The sequence below is a fragment of the Emiliania huxleyi genome (assembly GCF_000372725.1).
Source record: "Emiliania huxleyi CCMP1516 unplaced genomic scaffold EMIHUscaffold_1046, whole genome shotgun sequence".
In the NCBI taxonomy this organism is placed as follows: domain Eukaryota; phylum Haptophyta; order Isochrysidales; family Noelaerhabdaceae; genus Emiliania; species Emiliania huxleyi.
The window spans coordinates 1-11,857 of NW_005202135.1; the positions used below are offsets into that span (position 1 = coordinate 1).

The 11,857-nt window shown below is 63.2% G+C and overlaps 4 protein-coding genes across 4 annotated transcripts; 2 read left to right on the forward strand and 2 right to left on the reverse strand.

Annotated features, from left to right (window-relative positions):
* Positions 1 to 4,332, forward strand: EMIHUDRAFT_121914 (hypothetical protein; the record flags this gene model as incomplete). Its single annotated transcript, XM_005792821.1, has 3 exons — positions 1 to 1,137; positions 1,184 to 1,739; positions 3,925 to 4,332. Coding segments are annotated over 3 exons (2,101 nt in total), but the record flags the coding sequence as incomplete, so codon positions are not given.
* A 1,434-nt stretch (positions 4,333 to 5,766) lies between these two features.
* EMIHUDRAFT_58016 (hypothetical protein) lies at positions 5,767 to 6,291 on the reverse strand (the record flags this gene model as incomplete). The annotated part of the gene is made up of 2 exons (XM_005792822.1): positions 5,767 to 5,964; positions 6,043 to 6,291. Coding segments are annotated over 2 exons (447 nt in total), but the record flags the coding sequence as incomplete, so codon positions are not given.
* A 3,564-nt stretch (positions 6,292 to 9,855) lies between these two features.
* EMIHUDRAFT_251147 (hypothetical protein) lies at positions 9,856 to 10,867 on the forward strand (the record flags this gene model as incomplete). Its single annotated transcript, XM_005792823.1, has 2 exons — positions 9,856 to 10,644; positions 10,751 to 10,867. The coding sequence occupies 2 exons, from the start codon at positions 9,856 to 9,858 to the stop codon at positions 10,865 to 10,867; spliced, it is 906 nt and encodes a 301-aa protein (XP_005792880.1).
* Positions 10,868 to 11,332: 465 nt separating this feature from the next.
* On the reverse strand, positions 11,333 to 11,846 carry EMIHUDRAFT_251148 (hypothetical protein; the record flags this gene model as incomplete). Its single annotated transcript, XM_005792824.1, has 3 exons — positions 11,333 to 11,515; positions 11,624 to 11,749; positions 11,808 to 11,846. The coding sequence occupies 3 exons, from the start codon at positions 11,844 to 11,846 to the stop codon at positions 11,333 to 11,335; spliced, it is 348 nt and encodes a 115-aa protein (XP_005792881.1).
* Between the last annotated feature and the right edge of the window lie 11 nt (positions 11,847 to 11,857).

The following is an 11,857-nucleotide window of genomic DNA, read 5'->3' on the forward strand; positions in this document are numbered from 1 at the left end:
CGAGAACAGCTGCCCCTACTACGCGGCACGCGCGGCGCTCGACGAGGCGCAGCTCGTGTGTCTGCCGTACCCGTCGCTGCTCAACTCGGCGACGAGGCAGGCGCTCGGCGTCCGGCTCGGCGGCTCGGTGGTCCTGATCGACGAGGCGCACAACCTCATCGACACCATCAACGAGATGCACTCGGTCACGCTCTCTGCTCGCCACCTCTCCGAGTGCTCCGCCCAGCTGGCGCAGTACGAGGAGCGCTACTCCGGCCGCCTCAAGCCGTCCAACCGGACGATGGTGCGCAGGCTCCTCTTCGTGGTCCGCGCGCTGCGAAAGGCGCTCACGCCGCCGCGCACTGCGAACGGCGCCGCCGCCGCCGCCGCGGCAGTGGAGCGGATGATCCACGTCAATGCCCTGCTGAGCGTGTACGACCTCGACAACATCAACCTTCTGGAGCTCAAGCACTTTTGTGAGAAGTCGTTGATTGCAAACAAGCTGCAGGGCTTCGCCGAGAAGAGCCAGCGCGCGGCGGGCCCGGCGGGGCTCGCCGCGGGCGCGGGCGCGCATGCGCGTGACGCGCCGCGTGTCACTCTGCACCCCGTCATCGCTCTGCTCGAGGGCCTCGCCCACTCCGACAAGGACGCGAGGGTGCTGCTGCACGTCGAGCCGCTGCAGCCCCTCCGCCCGCCCGCCGCCTCCCGCCCCGACTCGTGGCTGCGCGTGCTCCACCTCAATCCCGCAACCTACTTCGCATCTGTCCTCTCTGAGGCGCGCCGCTGCGCCGCGCCGCGCGCTGCCCCATCCGCCTCCCCGGAGCCTTGCCGGCGCCCTCCTCAGGCGCACGCCGTCGTGCTGTGCGGCGGGACGATGCAGCCGTTCGAGGACCTGCGCCAGCAGCTCTTCACCAACCTGCCCCCCGGCCGGCTCCGCACCGCCGCCTACGGCCACATTGTGCCGCCCGAGCGGGTGGCGCCAGTCATCTTCTCTCGCGGCCCGCGCGGATCGCCGTTGTCGTTCTCGTTTGGCAGCCGCGGCGCACCCGCGCTGATGGACGAGCTCGGGGAGCTGCTGCTCGCGCTCGCTGCCACCGTGCCCGACGGGCTCGTCGTCTTCGTGCCCTCATTCCAGTACGAGGCGCAGCGATGGGCCGCGTGCCCCTGCCACGTCCTCACGCGTCCCACCGACAATGCCCGGCAGGTACGAGGCGCAGCTCGTCGCGCGCTGGGAGGCGACGGGCCTCTGGGCGAAGCTCGACGCGCTCAAGCGCACCTTCCGCGAGCCCCGTGCGACGGCCGACCTCGACAAGGTGTTGAGCGAGTACGCCGCCACCGTCGCGCAGCGCGGCGGCGGCGGCGGCGGCGGCGGCGGCGGCGGCGGCGGCGGCGGCGGCGCGCTGCTCCTGTCGGTGGTGGGCGGCAAGATGTCCGAGGGGATCAACTTCTCGGACCGGCTCGGCCGCTGCGTCGTGATGGTCGGCTTGCCGAACGCGAACCCGTACGAGCTCACGCTGCAGGAGAAGATGGGTCACCTCGACGCCGTGCAGGGAGTGGGCGCCGGCCGGGCCTACTACGCGAACCTGTGCATGAAAGCGGTCAACCAGTCCATCGGCCGCGCTATTCGCCACCGGGCTGATTTTGCCGCCATCGTGCTTGCCGATGCGAGATTCGTCAAGCCGACCGTCCGCTCCAAGCTGCCCGCGTGGATCGAGCGACGTGTCGAGGCGCCGGACTCGTTCGAGGGGTCGATGGCGGCGGTGCGCGGATTCTTTGCGCGCTTTCCCGACCCGTGAAGGCAAGGCGTCGAGAGCGGCCGTGTGCGCCGCCCAGACTCGACGCAAGCGGCATGCTGAATAAACTACGTACTGTGTTAATTGTGTAGACTGTAGTTTTGTACCCCCGCTGTCCAGCCGCTGTCCACACATGTACATGTACATATGCTGTATGTTTCTCTACTGTGTTTCTCGACTGAGTTTTTCGACTCTGGTATGTTGAATTTTCTCGTGGCTCGTGTGTCGATGGCTGGCAACCGCATTTTCGGGGGTCTCTCGCGCATGGGGTCAATCCTTTTTTTTACGGTAGTCCACGACTCGTCGTCGTCACTGGGCCTTGCACTTTGAATGCCGTGGGGCTCCTGTCATTAGACGTGGAGACGCGAGGGTCGCCCCCCCTTGCCCCACCACCTCGTGTGTGTGGAGAAGTTTACCTTACCTTACCTTACCTTAGCGTTAAAGTAGCCGGGCTCCGCCCTTTCTGGATTCTGCCTTTGTGTCCGAGCCGCTATCTCGTCACAGTCATCACGGCGTCCTAGCTTCAACACTCGCCGCAGCAGGTGAGCTTCTTCCCCTGCCTTTCTCCAGGCGGAGTCCTCCTTAGCGAGGCGGACCGCACGGTCGACGATCGCTTCCAGCCGCGTCTGCTGCTCTGTGAGTTGTCGCCTCGCCGTCGCACAGCTTGCGCCAAGGAGGGAGCAACAGCCGATGCCGTGACGCGCGACGCTTGCATCTGTATGGTGAGTCTCGAGCGCATCTGCGAGGGATCCAATGATTTGGGACGGACCTTCGCATGCGGCGTCGCGGCGGGACTGGCACTTGCATAGCCACAACCTCAGGTCAGAGAGCAGCACCCTGCAGACGGGCGCCGCCGGAGAGCATCCAATCTGCAACACTTGGGCGGCGACGTGGCGAGCCTCGTCAGTGTCGCTCGTGGTGGCATTGGCCCGCGCAGCGCACTGATGCTCGAGGGTAAGCATGCCCCAGTGAGCTGCCTCGAGCCGCAGGCGCCGGAGAGCAGCGGGTGCGAGCTCCTCAATCGCTGCCTCCCCGTCGCCAAGCCAAGCCAAGAGGCTGGAGATGGTTGCGGCGTCGCGATTAAGTACGAGCTCGAGCTGGCCCGGGGGTGGGCCGTCCCCAAAAAAGGCAGCCGCCGTGGCGTCACCGCTCTTGGTCGCGTCGTCGACGAGCTTTTTTACGAGCATGGCGAGGCCGGAATCAGACTCACGTTGCATGAGCACCTGCGCGGTGGTGACAAAGGTGGCCCCGCCTGCAATGAGATGCAGCCGTGTCTGCTGTCCTGCTTCGGCTTCGACGGCCCTCGTACGCGACGCTCTCCACGCCTCCTGCTCTCGCCGAAGTTCGTTTGCAGCTCTCAAGACCTCAAATTCCTTTGCAGACAAATCGGCCCGCGTCTCCTCCACCTCACGATCGAATTGAGTGCGGCGAGCCAGCAGCGCTTCTGAGTCCGCCTCGAGCACAGTCACTGCGCGTGCCGCCGCCTCGGCCAGCGCAGACACCTCCGTCGTCATCGCGCCCAAACGTTTCACTTCGATCACACCACTCCGACGCGCTCGACTCTCGTGTCTAGTCTTCGGGGACGTGCCCCCCCGGGAAAATTCGTATATATCGGGAAAGTGAGCGACGACTGGAGCAAATTGCACACTTCCCCCGCAGATCGCCCTCAGTGGGGAGACTAGTTTTGGTTCGCGCCGGCGCGCTCGTTGCTCCTCCGTCTCTTTTCCATCTTCCTTAATTGCAGTGGTTTGTTGAAGATTGACGAGGTTTCGCGGATTGCCCACGCATCGGACGCACGTGTTTATGGAGTTTGCCTCCGTCTGCACATCGCTCGCCGCCGCAGTTCCATCCGCCCGCCTCGATTGCTCCTCCGTGTACCGAAATGCAGTCGTCGCCCTCTTCCCGATCTGTCCTTCAAGCCGTCCTAGCCACGCTGGTCGTGGCACTCACAAACCTTCTGCTCATGTTCGCAAACTGGCTGCTGCGCTGTTGTCTTCAGCTACGACCGCCTACGGCAAAGCGTACCACCCGCACACATGCCTTGCATTGTGAATACCACTGGGCTCTGTTGGTGATGTATGGTTCGGGGCAGAGTCCAACTTGCCCCACACTATCGTGTGTGACACACTGGCACCTTGCCTTCCCTCCGCAGGTCGACCCGGCGTGGCCGCGGCCGTCATCCTATCCCAGGACTGTCCCCGCGGTCCTCACGCCCGAGGAGACGGAACTTCTTGCCAAGCTGTACTGGACCCTTAGAGCCCGCAACTTCTACGGCCGGGGTCGCGTCCCGTACTACTCGCTGCTCGAGCACATGCGCCGCTTTGAAGAGCCGAAGCTCGCGGGGATCGTCGAAAAGCTCCAGGCGATAGCAACCAAGATTTGCGGCGGTAGAGTCGTGATGCACAACGACTTTTGGTCGATGCGCGCCCACGGATCACTCAGCCCGTTCGAGGCGCGACACCGCGACGACGACTTTTGGCTCACGGGCTACGGGGGCGGTTACGGAGGCGTCAACCTGTGGGTGATGCTGCAGCAGGTGGATACCCCAAGACACTTTTGAGACCCGCCCCCCGCCTCACGCGGCGCCCTCACATCTCTCAGTCGCGCGCGCCGTGCTCGTTTGCGGTGTACACGCGCGAGAAGAACGAGGCGGTGTACGCCGAGACGCCCGATTGCGCTGCCGTCTTCGGCGCTTGCAAAACCACACGCCAGGCCATTCAGCGGAGAGGCCCTTCAGCCCGTCTATATGAGACGCCATTGACACGTCCACGACATGTTAAGGCCCGAGTGGTGAACGACCCTGTCAGCCCGATGGGCTGCATAGCCGAGCCGGGCGGCGGGTGCTGCGGGCTCGGCGGGCTCGCCCTTGCGCTTTGGAGGCTGCGCGCCCGCCTGATCCGGCGGCTGCCTCTGTGGGTGGTGCGGCGTGTCCTCTGCGAGAGTGCGAGCACCGTCGCGCTCGCGTGGGTCGCTTCACGCTTTCGGATGCAGCCCGGAGACTGCCTCGTCGTGCGGCAGGCCACCTCCTCTCCCCCTCCCGCACCGTCGGCCCCGCTTGCGCCACCCCTATCACCGTTGCACCGTACCTCTGCCCGCGAAGGACGAATGGCACGCGAGCGAGCCCATCCCCGCTGAGGAGGGCGAGATGCGCCTCGCCATCGGCTTCAAGTTTGTACGCCAAGGCGCAGTGGTGGGCTTCCAGCCCCTGTCGCCTTCGACGGCGACGCGCCGCCAGCTGGGCCTCGGGCTGCGCCTGGGCAAGCAGCTACCCGAGTGGTACCGCCGGGGCGTGGGTCGTCAGACGAAAGCAGTGCACTCGTTCTCCGAAGAAAAGCAGCAGTTTGGGCCCCTGCTGGCCCATACACACCAGGCCCGGTGAACGACTTCCCGCTGGGGGGTACCTCGCTGCAGGGGCGGGCCAGATTGCTGCTGTTCTCCGACATCAATGAGAGACTTGAAAGCGGTGAGCGTGCGAGAGCTTGCCCTGGACCGGGCGTCTGGTGGAGGGTCCACACACTTCCAAGTCTATGGGGTGGCCGTGGAGCGTGTGGACGGGAACGCGCGCATCTGGGAAGAGCCCCCGAACCCACACTGGGGACACCCCGCTTGGGACGCAAGAATTTTTTCCATCGCAACACTTAGCGCGCTGCGCGCGCGCCACAGTGGCGCGCCAGTGTCCCCGTGCTAGTGTTCGGTGAGACAGAGGTGCGTGGTAACATTCTTTCCTCACAGGAGTCGCTTAGGCGGCTCCCGTGGTGTACCTGTGTTAGTGCCAGTGCGCGCCAGTCCCGTGCCAAGTGTGAGCACTTGAGCACTTAATAGGGTCGATTCCGCATGGTACGCGGCGCGGCCGCCCCTCGATCGTCTCGCCCTCCCTCACTGCAGCAACGGGCGCGCGAGATCACGGCTGCCTGAAGAAGATTTGTCGCTTCTTGTGCAGCTCTGCCCTCTCCCGCTCGCGATCCCGCTCATACTCGAACAGGCCCTTTGGCTCTGCCTGGAAAACGCCCGTCGAGACCATCAAGTCATGAAACTCGCATAGGTTCAGCTCACCGTCGCCGTCCACGTCGTGCTCCTCCACGAGGTTCTGCAGCTCCCTCTGATCGAGGCCGCATGCGCCCGCTGCCTCGAGCTCGGCAACGCAAATGGAGTTGGACCTGTCCGTGTCATACATGCCGAAGAGGGCAGAGATCTCAGCGCCTGCCACCTCTGGCACCTCTGGCGGTCCATTGCTCTTCCTTGGAGCGACGAGGGCGAGGCACCGTTGCACGTCCTGCTCGCTGGCCTCGGGCAAGCACAACCGCAGCAGCTCGTCAAAAGAGACCGCACCGTCCTGGTCCGAGTCCATCACTTGAAAGGCCAACAGAGCGATGCCCTCGGCCGACTGCTCTGCCGGCGACTTGTACGATTGGCCTCGCGGCCTCGTCTGGTCTCTGAACCGCTTCAGGGCGGACGCGAGCTCGCTCTGCGAGACTCGGCCGTCGCGGTCGCGGTCGAACTCGTCGAAGATACGCTTGAGGAGGAGCACCTCCTTCCTCGCCTGAGATGGCAAGGGAGCGTGAGCATTGGCATCTGCGATTGCCCTGCGTTGGGAGTGGGCCATCGAACTCGCCTTCAAAGGGTTGCGAGCCGACCTCGGCTTGGTTGCGTTTGGTGCCTGCCGCCTCACAGCCAAGGGCGATCTGACGTGCCTCGTCGACGGCCGCGCTTTGCTCGACATGTCGGTGGCGCGAGGGAGTAGTCGGGGTGCTCGCGTTGTTATCGTTTCGGCCAACTCGGGTCGGCTCGGCGACGGCTGTTAGACGGCGACGGCGTGACATCGGCAAGAGGGGTGTGTCTGCTCGCATTCTAGAACCCTGCCAGCCCACCCCTGCCCCCCCGCAGTCCCGTGTCCAGTCACATTCAGAGTGGGCAGTGTTTGGGTGTGTCTCCGAGTCCCTGTGCCTGTGCCGCACATGCGAACAAACACTATAATGTGTGTATGTAGGACTAAACACCAAACCATCTTTAAAAAAGAAATACGAATGGCCATAAGGACTTATCAGGACCGCACATCGCGTCCCGTCCCGGTTTGTCTCTAGAAAGCGCGTCGGTCAAACTTTTCCCCCGGCGACGGCGACTCTGATCACAACCGAACATACCGAAACCATGCTGCACACCCTCGTGTTCGCCCTCTTGTGCCTGCCGTCCGCGGCACTCCGCTCGGCGCAACCTCATTTGCGTCCGCAGCCGCGCTTCCAGCGCTCACGTTGTGCACAAGTTGTGCAAAGCGGTGGGGGTGACAACAGCGGGGTCAGCGGTGGCGCGCTCGCCGATTTCGACTGCGCCGCCGGCGTGACATAGCGGCATGTGTCTGCTCGCCTTCCAGAGCCGGCGGTGTACTCGCATAACACATCACATTCAGAGTGGGCAGTGTTTGGGTGTGTCACCGAGTCCTGCCTGTGCCTGCCACACATGCATGCGAACAAACAAACACACACGTGTGACGTGATTGCGCGACTTCTCTCGATGTGCGTGAGAGAAGAAGTCTCTAGTGTCTTACAGAGGGAAAGGAAATACAGTTTCGTGGCGAAAAGGACTAAACACGAGCAGCCGCACATCGCGCTCCGGAAAGTTTGAGCGCCGATCGCGCTCTAGACTTGTCTCTCTCTAGAGCTGCCAACAACCCCCTCCCAAACCTGTGCGTCTCCAAGTATCCAAGTTGTTAAACTTGCTGCACGCTCGTGTTGGTGGCGGTTGTGACCGACCGAGCCACGAGAGGAGCTTGTTCAGCGGGATCCGGGATAGTCTGGTGCACTTGCCTCACTGGAACCAAGTGTATTTAAAATAAATGAACAAAACGAGGGGGGTGGGAGAAGGACAGGGTCCCCACCTGCACGAGCAGGAGTCTCCTGGAAGTGCCGCATAGGAGAGGGGGGGGGGGGGGGGGCTCGCGCGTGCGCAACGAGCGCCGATGACACGGTCACTCGTCACAAAAACGCGCCTGAGTTGCCTGCGTGTCGCAAGTCCCGCAACTTGGCAAGTGAGAAGTGTGTGCTGTGATGCGAGGTCGGCGCTCGCGCTGCGCGCCGATTCGCGCAGACTGACTGCGCCAGGACTGACGTGACTCGTGCGCGTCACCGGGCGCCGTCAGCGTGAGACTGTGAATGAGTCTGTGCGTCCGACTGTGTCCACCTGGGTCGTGGGTCTGCTGACTGGCCATACACAGTCAGCCAGTCAGTGTTACACACCTCCTAGCATGGTGGACGGGCCCACACGCACACACACGCTGCACACGATTGGCTCGGGAGCCGACACGAGGGCAGGCACACTGTCACCGGCCGTAGCACCGGGTCCGGACTGCTGGACACACAGCACACAGCTCACAGGACAGCTCACGAGGTGACGCTATGTAATGGGGTTCTGGACTGACGCGGGAGAAGGTGGAGCACAGGGACAGGGACACAGAACTCACGAACTGACATCCCACCCCGCGCCGGGGGCGGTGGCGCGCGCGAGCGCCGGGGTACTTTGGACCCGCAGTCTGGCCATACACATAATTTGGAGGGATGCCGCGAGCTGAGATGAGAGCGACACGCTGAGGGAGGGTGTAGAGGATGTAGAATGTAGAGCGCTGTAGAGATGTAGAGATGTAGAGCGCTCTGGAGCGCTGTAGAGCAATGTAGAGCTGTAGAGCTCTACATCCGCCGCGTGACGAGGCGGGTGGGTGCGTTGTAGAGCGATGGAGCGCGATTTTGTTGTAGAGTTTGTCGTGGAGGCTCTACAGCCAAACCGCCGGGAAGGCAGTAACTCAAAGAGGTCGAGTCGCACTAATGGGGTGTCTCCGAGCTTACTGGAGCTCTGATTATCACTGACACACAGAGAGTCCCTCTGACGGCACACAACACCCTATGATTGCGTCATGACCAGCCTGCCATGCGTCGCCGGTGGCGCATTCGTCGCTGTGCTTCTTTAGCAGGCGGTGGACTGTCGGCTGCGAGGACGGTCGCATTTGCGCGAGGCGAGGCGAGCATTCAGACGCGTTGCATGCGCCATGCCTCGCGCCAGCGCGTGCGGGAGCTCCTGGCTGAGCGTTGAGTCCAAGCGAGTTGCGCTGGCCACGATCGCTACGACGAGCCGAGCTGACGCGCCGAGGCGCCGGCCAGCCGCAGCCGTGAGGCATGCCACAGCAGCAGAGGCACCTGCCACCCATTGGGCGGGCAGACAGAAGGCCAGGGCAGCACTGGCAAGTGCAACGCGCCTCATGTCGGAGAGCGACCGTGCCTCGTTCGCCGCCATTGTAGAGTTTGTTGTAGAGATTTCACGCGGTAGAGGGCCTCTACATCGCTCTACAACGCACCCGCCTCGTCACGCGGCGGATGTAGAGCTCTACAGCTCTACATTGCTCTACAGCGCTCCAGAGCGCTCTACATCTCTACAGCTCTACAGCGCTCTACACTCTACATCCTCTACACCCTCCCTCAGGCGACCGACACGTTGTAGAAGCCCGGGACGATCTTCACGTTTGAGGCGCCCCGACCGAGCCGCGTGCGCAGGGCGCGCGCGTTACGCGTCGCGTACGCCCAGGCAGCATGGAAGTTCTTCTGCACCCACTTCTCGTCGCTCGCATTCGGCACGCCCACAAAAGAGAAAGACTCATGCGGCACCGGCTCTACTAGCGAGGCGAATGACATAATTCGACACCCTCGACGACCATCTCGGCTACGGTTCCGACTCCGGCTCCGGCTGGTAGTCGACAAGCTGCCGAGCCCAAATCACTGTGTGTGACACATTTCTTGTTGGCTTCTAAAAATCTCTCTCAAATGAGTCGTAATGCAGTGCGAACGGGAACCACTTCAGCGGCTCGAGCAGTGAGCGGCCATTGGGAGAACGGGAGCGGGGAGCGCATCGCGACACGGAGGGGGGCTGGGCAGGGTTCACCCCTAGTTCATGAATTCTTTTCTCAGAGGTGACCTTCGCGGAGCACACCACCAGAGGCCTCCGCACAAGGGTGAACGCGGCGCGTTCGGTGGCGGCCGAACACACGCTCGGAGCATACAGAGCCCGCTCGCACCATCCTGCGCCACTGTGAGCGTGGCGCAATATGATCGCCAGCAGCGTGATTGTTCTCGGCCTCGTGCGCACGCCTCTCCAGAGCTTCCTGCCGGTGCTCGAGGCGCCTCCTGCCCGCCAGCCTCGCGTCCTCCTTCCTCACCGCATGAGCCTCGCGTTGCCGTCTTGCGCGGCTTCTGGCTTCTGGACGACGGCGGCGGCTGGCGGCTGCACCGGGCTTCTCGGCCAGCTCGGCTTTCAAGCACTCTTCGAGCGCTCATCGGACCCGGTGCTGAATCGGGCGGCTGGCAACACGGCGCACTCGCTTGTCGCTGCAGCGTACTGCCTCTTTGCGACCGTGTTTGGCGTCGCCGGCTGGTGCTTCAGCACCTTTGGCTGCACTTCGACCGCGGCGGGGCGAGTCTTGGCTCCGCTTGGCTGCGTGCGCTGGCTCGGCGCCTTCGCCTTCGGGATCATCGCTCTCTGGGACATACCAACGTGCTTTGCCGTGAAGGAGCTGAGAAAGCCGTCCTTCCTGCTGCACCATTTTGCGATGGCGGCCGTTGGCGGCCTGGGCGCCTACTACTGCCCGACCTACTATGGCCTCTTCTTCCTTGGAGTCGTCGAGGCCTCCTCGGTCCCGCTCTCCGTCTACGAGGGCCTTGAGCGTGCGAGCGAGATCGCCGGAGAGGGCACCTCAGCGGCGGAAGAGGAGCGGTGCGCTCGCCTGAAGCGGTGGCGCGACGCGGCGCAGGCAGTCGCCACGGCCGCCTTCCTCTTCACTCGGCTGTACCTCTTCACGCGTGTCACCTTTTTTGAGTTTTGGCCTGACGCGCTGGCCGTCCTGCCGACGATGGCGGCCGGCGGCGCCCGGAACACGGCGCCGCGTCGCGGGCCGGCGCGGGCGCGTAGATCCGATCACGTCTCACTCCGTCTGCTGAGGATAGGTCCGCTTCTTGCTGGGAGCCTCCGCCGCCTTTGTGGCGCTTCAGTTCTTCTGGTTCGGCCAGATCGTGCAGCAGGTGTTTGTCGACAAGTGGCTGGCTCGGAAAGAGGCGGCGTGAACTTGCCTGGTACTTGCGAGCTAGTGCACTCGTTCCGGTCTCTCTGATGGATTTCACGCGTATCTTCATTCTTCTGCCATCGGCGCGTTCCTCGGGGGCGTCGTACCGTATACCGGTATACGTCAGGAGGGAAAAGGGGAAACCGAGAGTGTTTAGAGAGTATCCCTTACCTTACCGCAGGACCTCCCATCGGAACCACATCCCGCGAGAAGAGCCAGCAAGAAATGACTTTAATGCAGCTTGCCACGCAGGTCTATTTTGTGAGACTGAAAGACTCTCTGAGCCGAGCTCCGAGCTGTGAGACACGAGAGGGTACTAACTGCGGCTTGCCGCAGCAACAACGCGCGCACAAAAAAGCACGACGCACGAGCAGCCCCGAGGCTTGTTATTTCTCCCTCCTGCCACAAGCAAGCATAAGAGACCGCGTCATGTCGTGTAGGAGTACTACTAACCGTGTCGTGCAGCTCATTGCTCCCACCGCTGCGTGATCCACTCGAGAGCGCGATGATGCACGGTCAGGGTGATTGCGGCACCAGGGATGCCGCGTCCGAAGGCCACCTGCCACCCGCGGTAGAGGCTCGCCACGCCGTCAATGGAGTGGAGGGCAGCCAACCAGCTGCGCCGCGGAGACGTCTCCAGGGGTTGGCTCTGCCGAGTTCATAAGCAGCGCGGTCAGAGCGTTGCTCGTTTCGCGACCAAATGGAGGGTGAGCGAGCAGGTGTGGTGAGGTGATCAGTTTCATGGTGGCGCACTCACTTGGATGCGACTCTTGATGCAGTCGAGCGGCAGCGCGACACACCAGAATAGCACGCCGGCGCAGGAGCCCGCGAGCATTAGCTCCCACGTGCGAAGCTGGTGTCGACCCCGAGTTTGTTGAAGCGCCTGCGTACATCATGCTGGTCACACCTGCAGAGGGCGAGGTGTGGCGTGCATATTGGACCTGAGTCATGTGGAAGAAGCCAGAAAAGTAGTTGGCCATGATGTACGCCG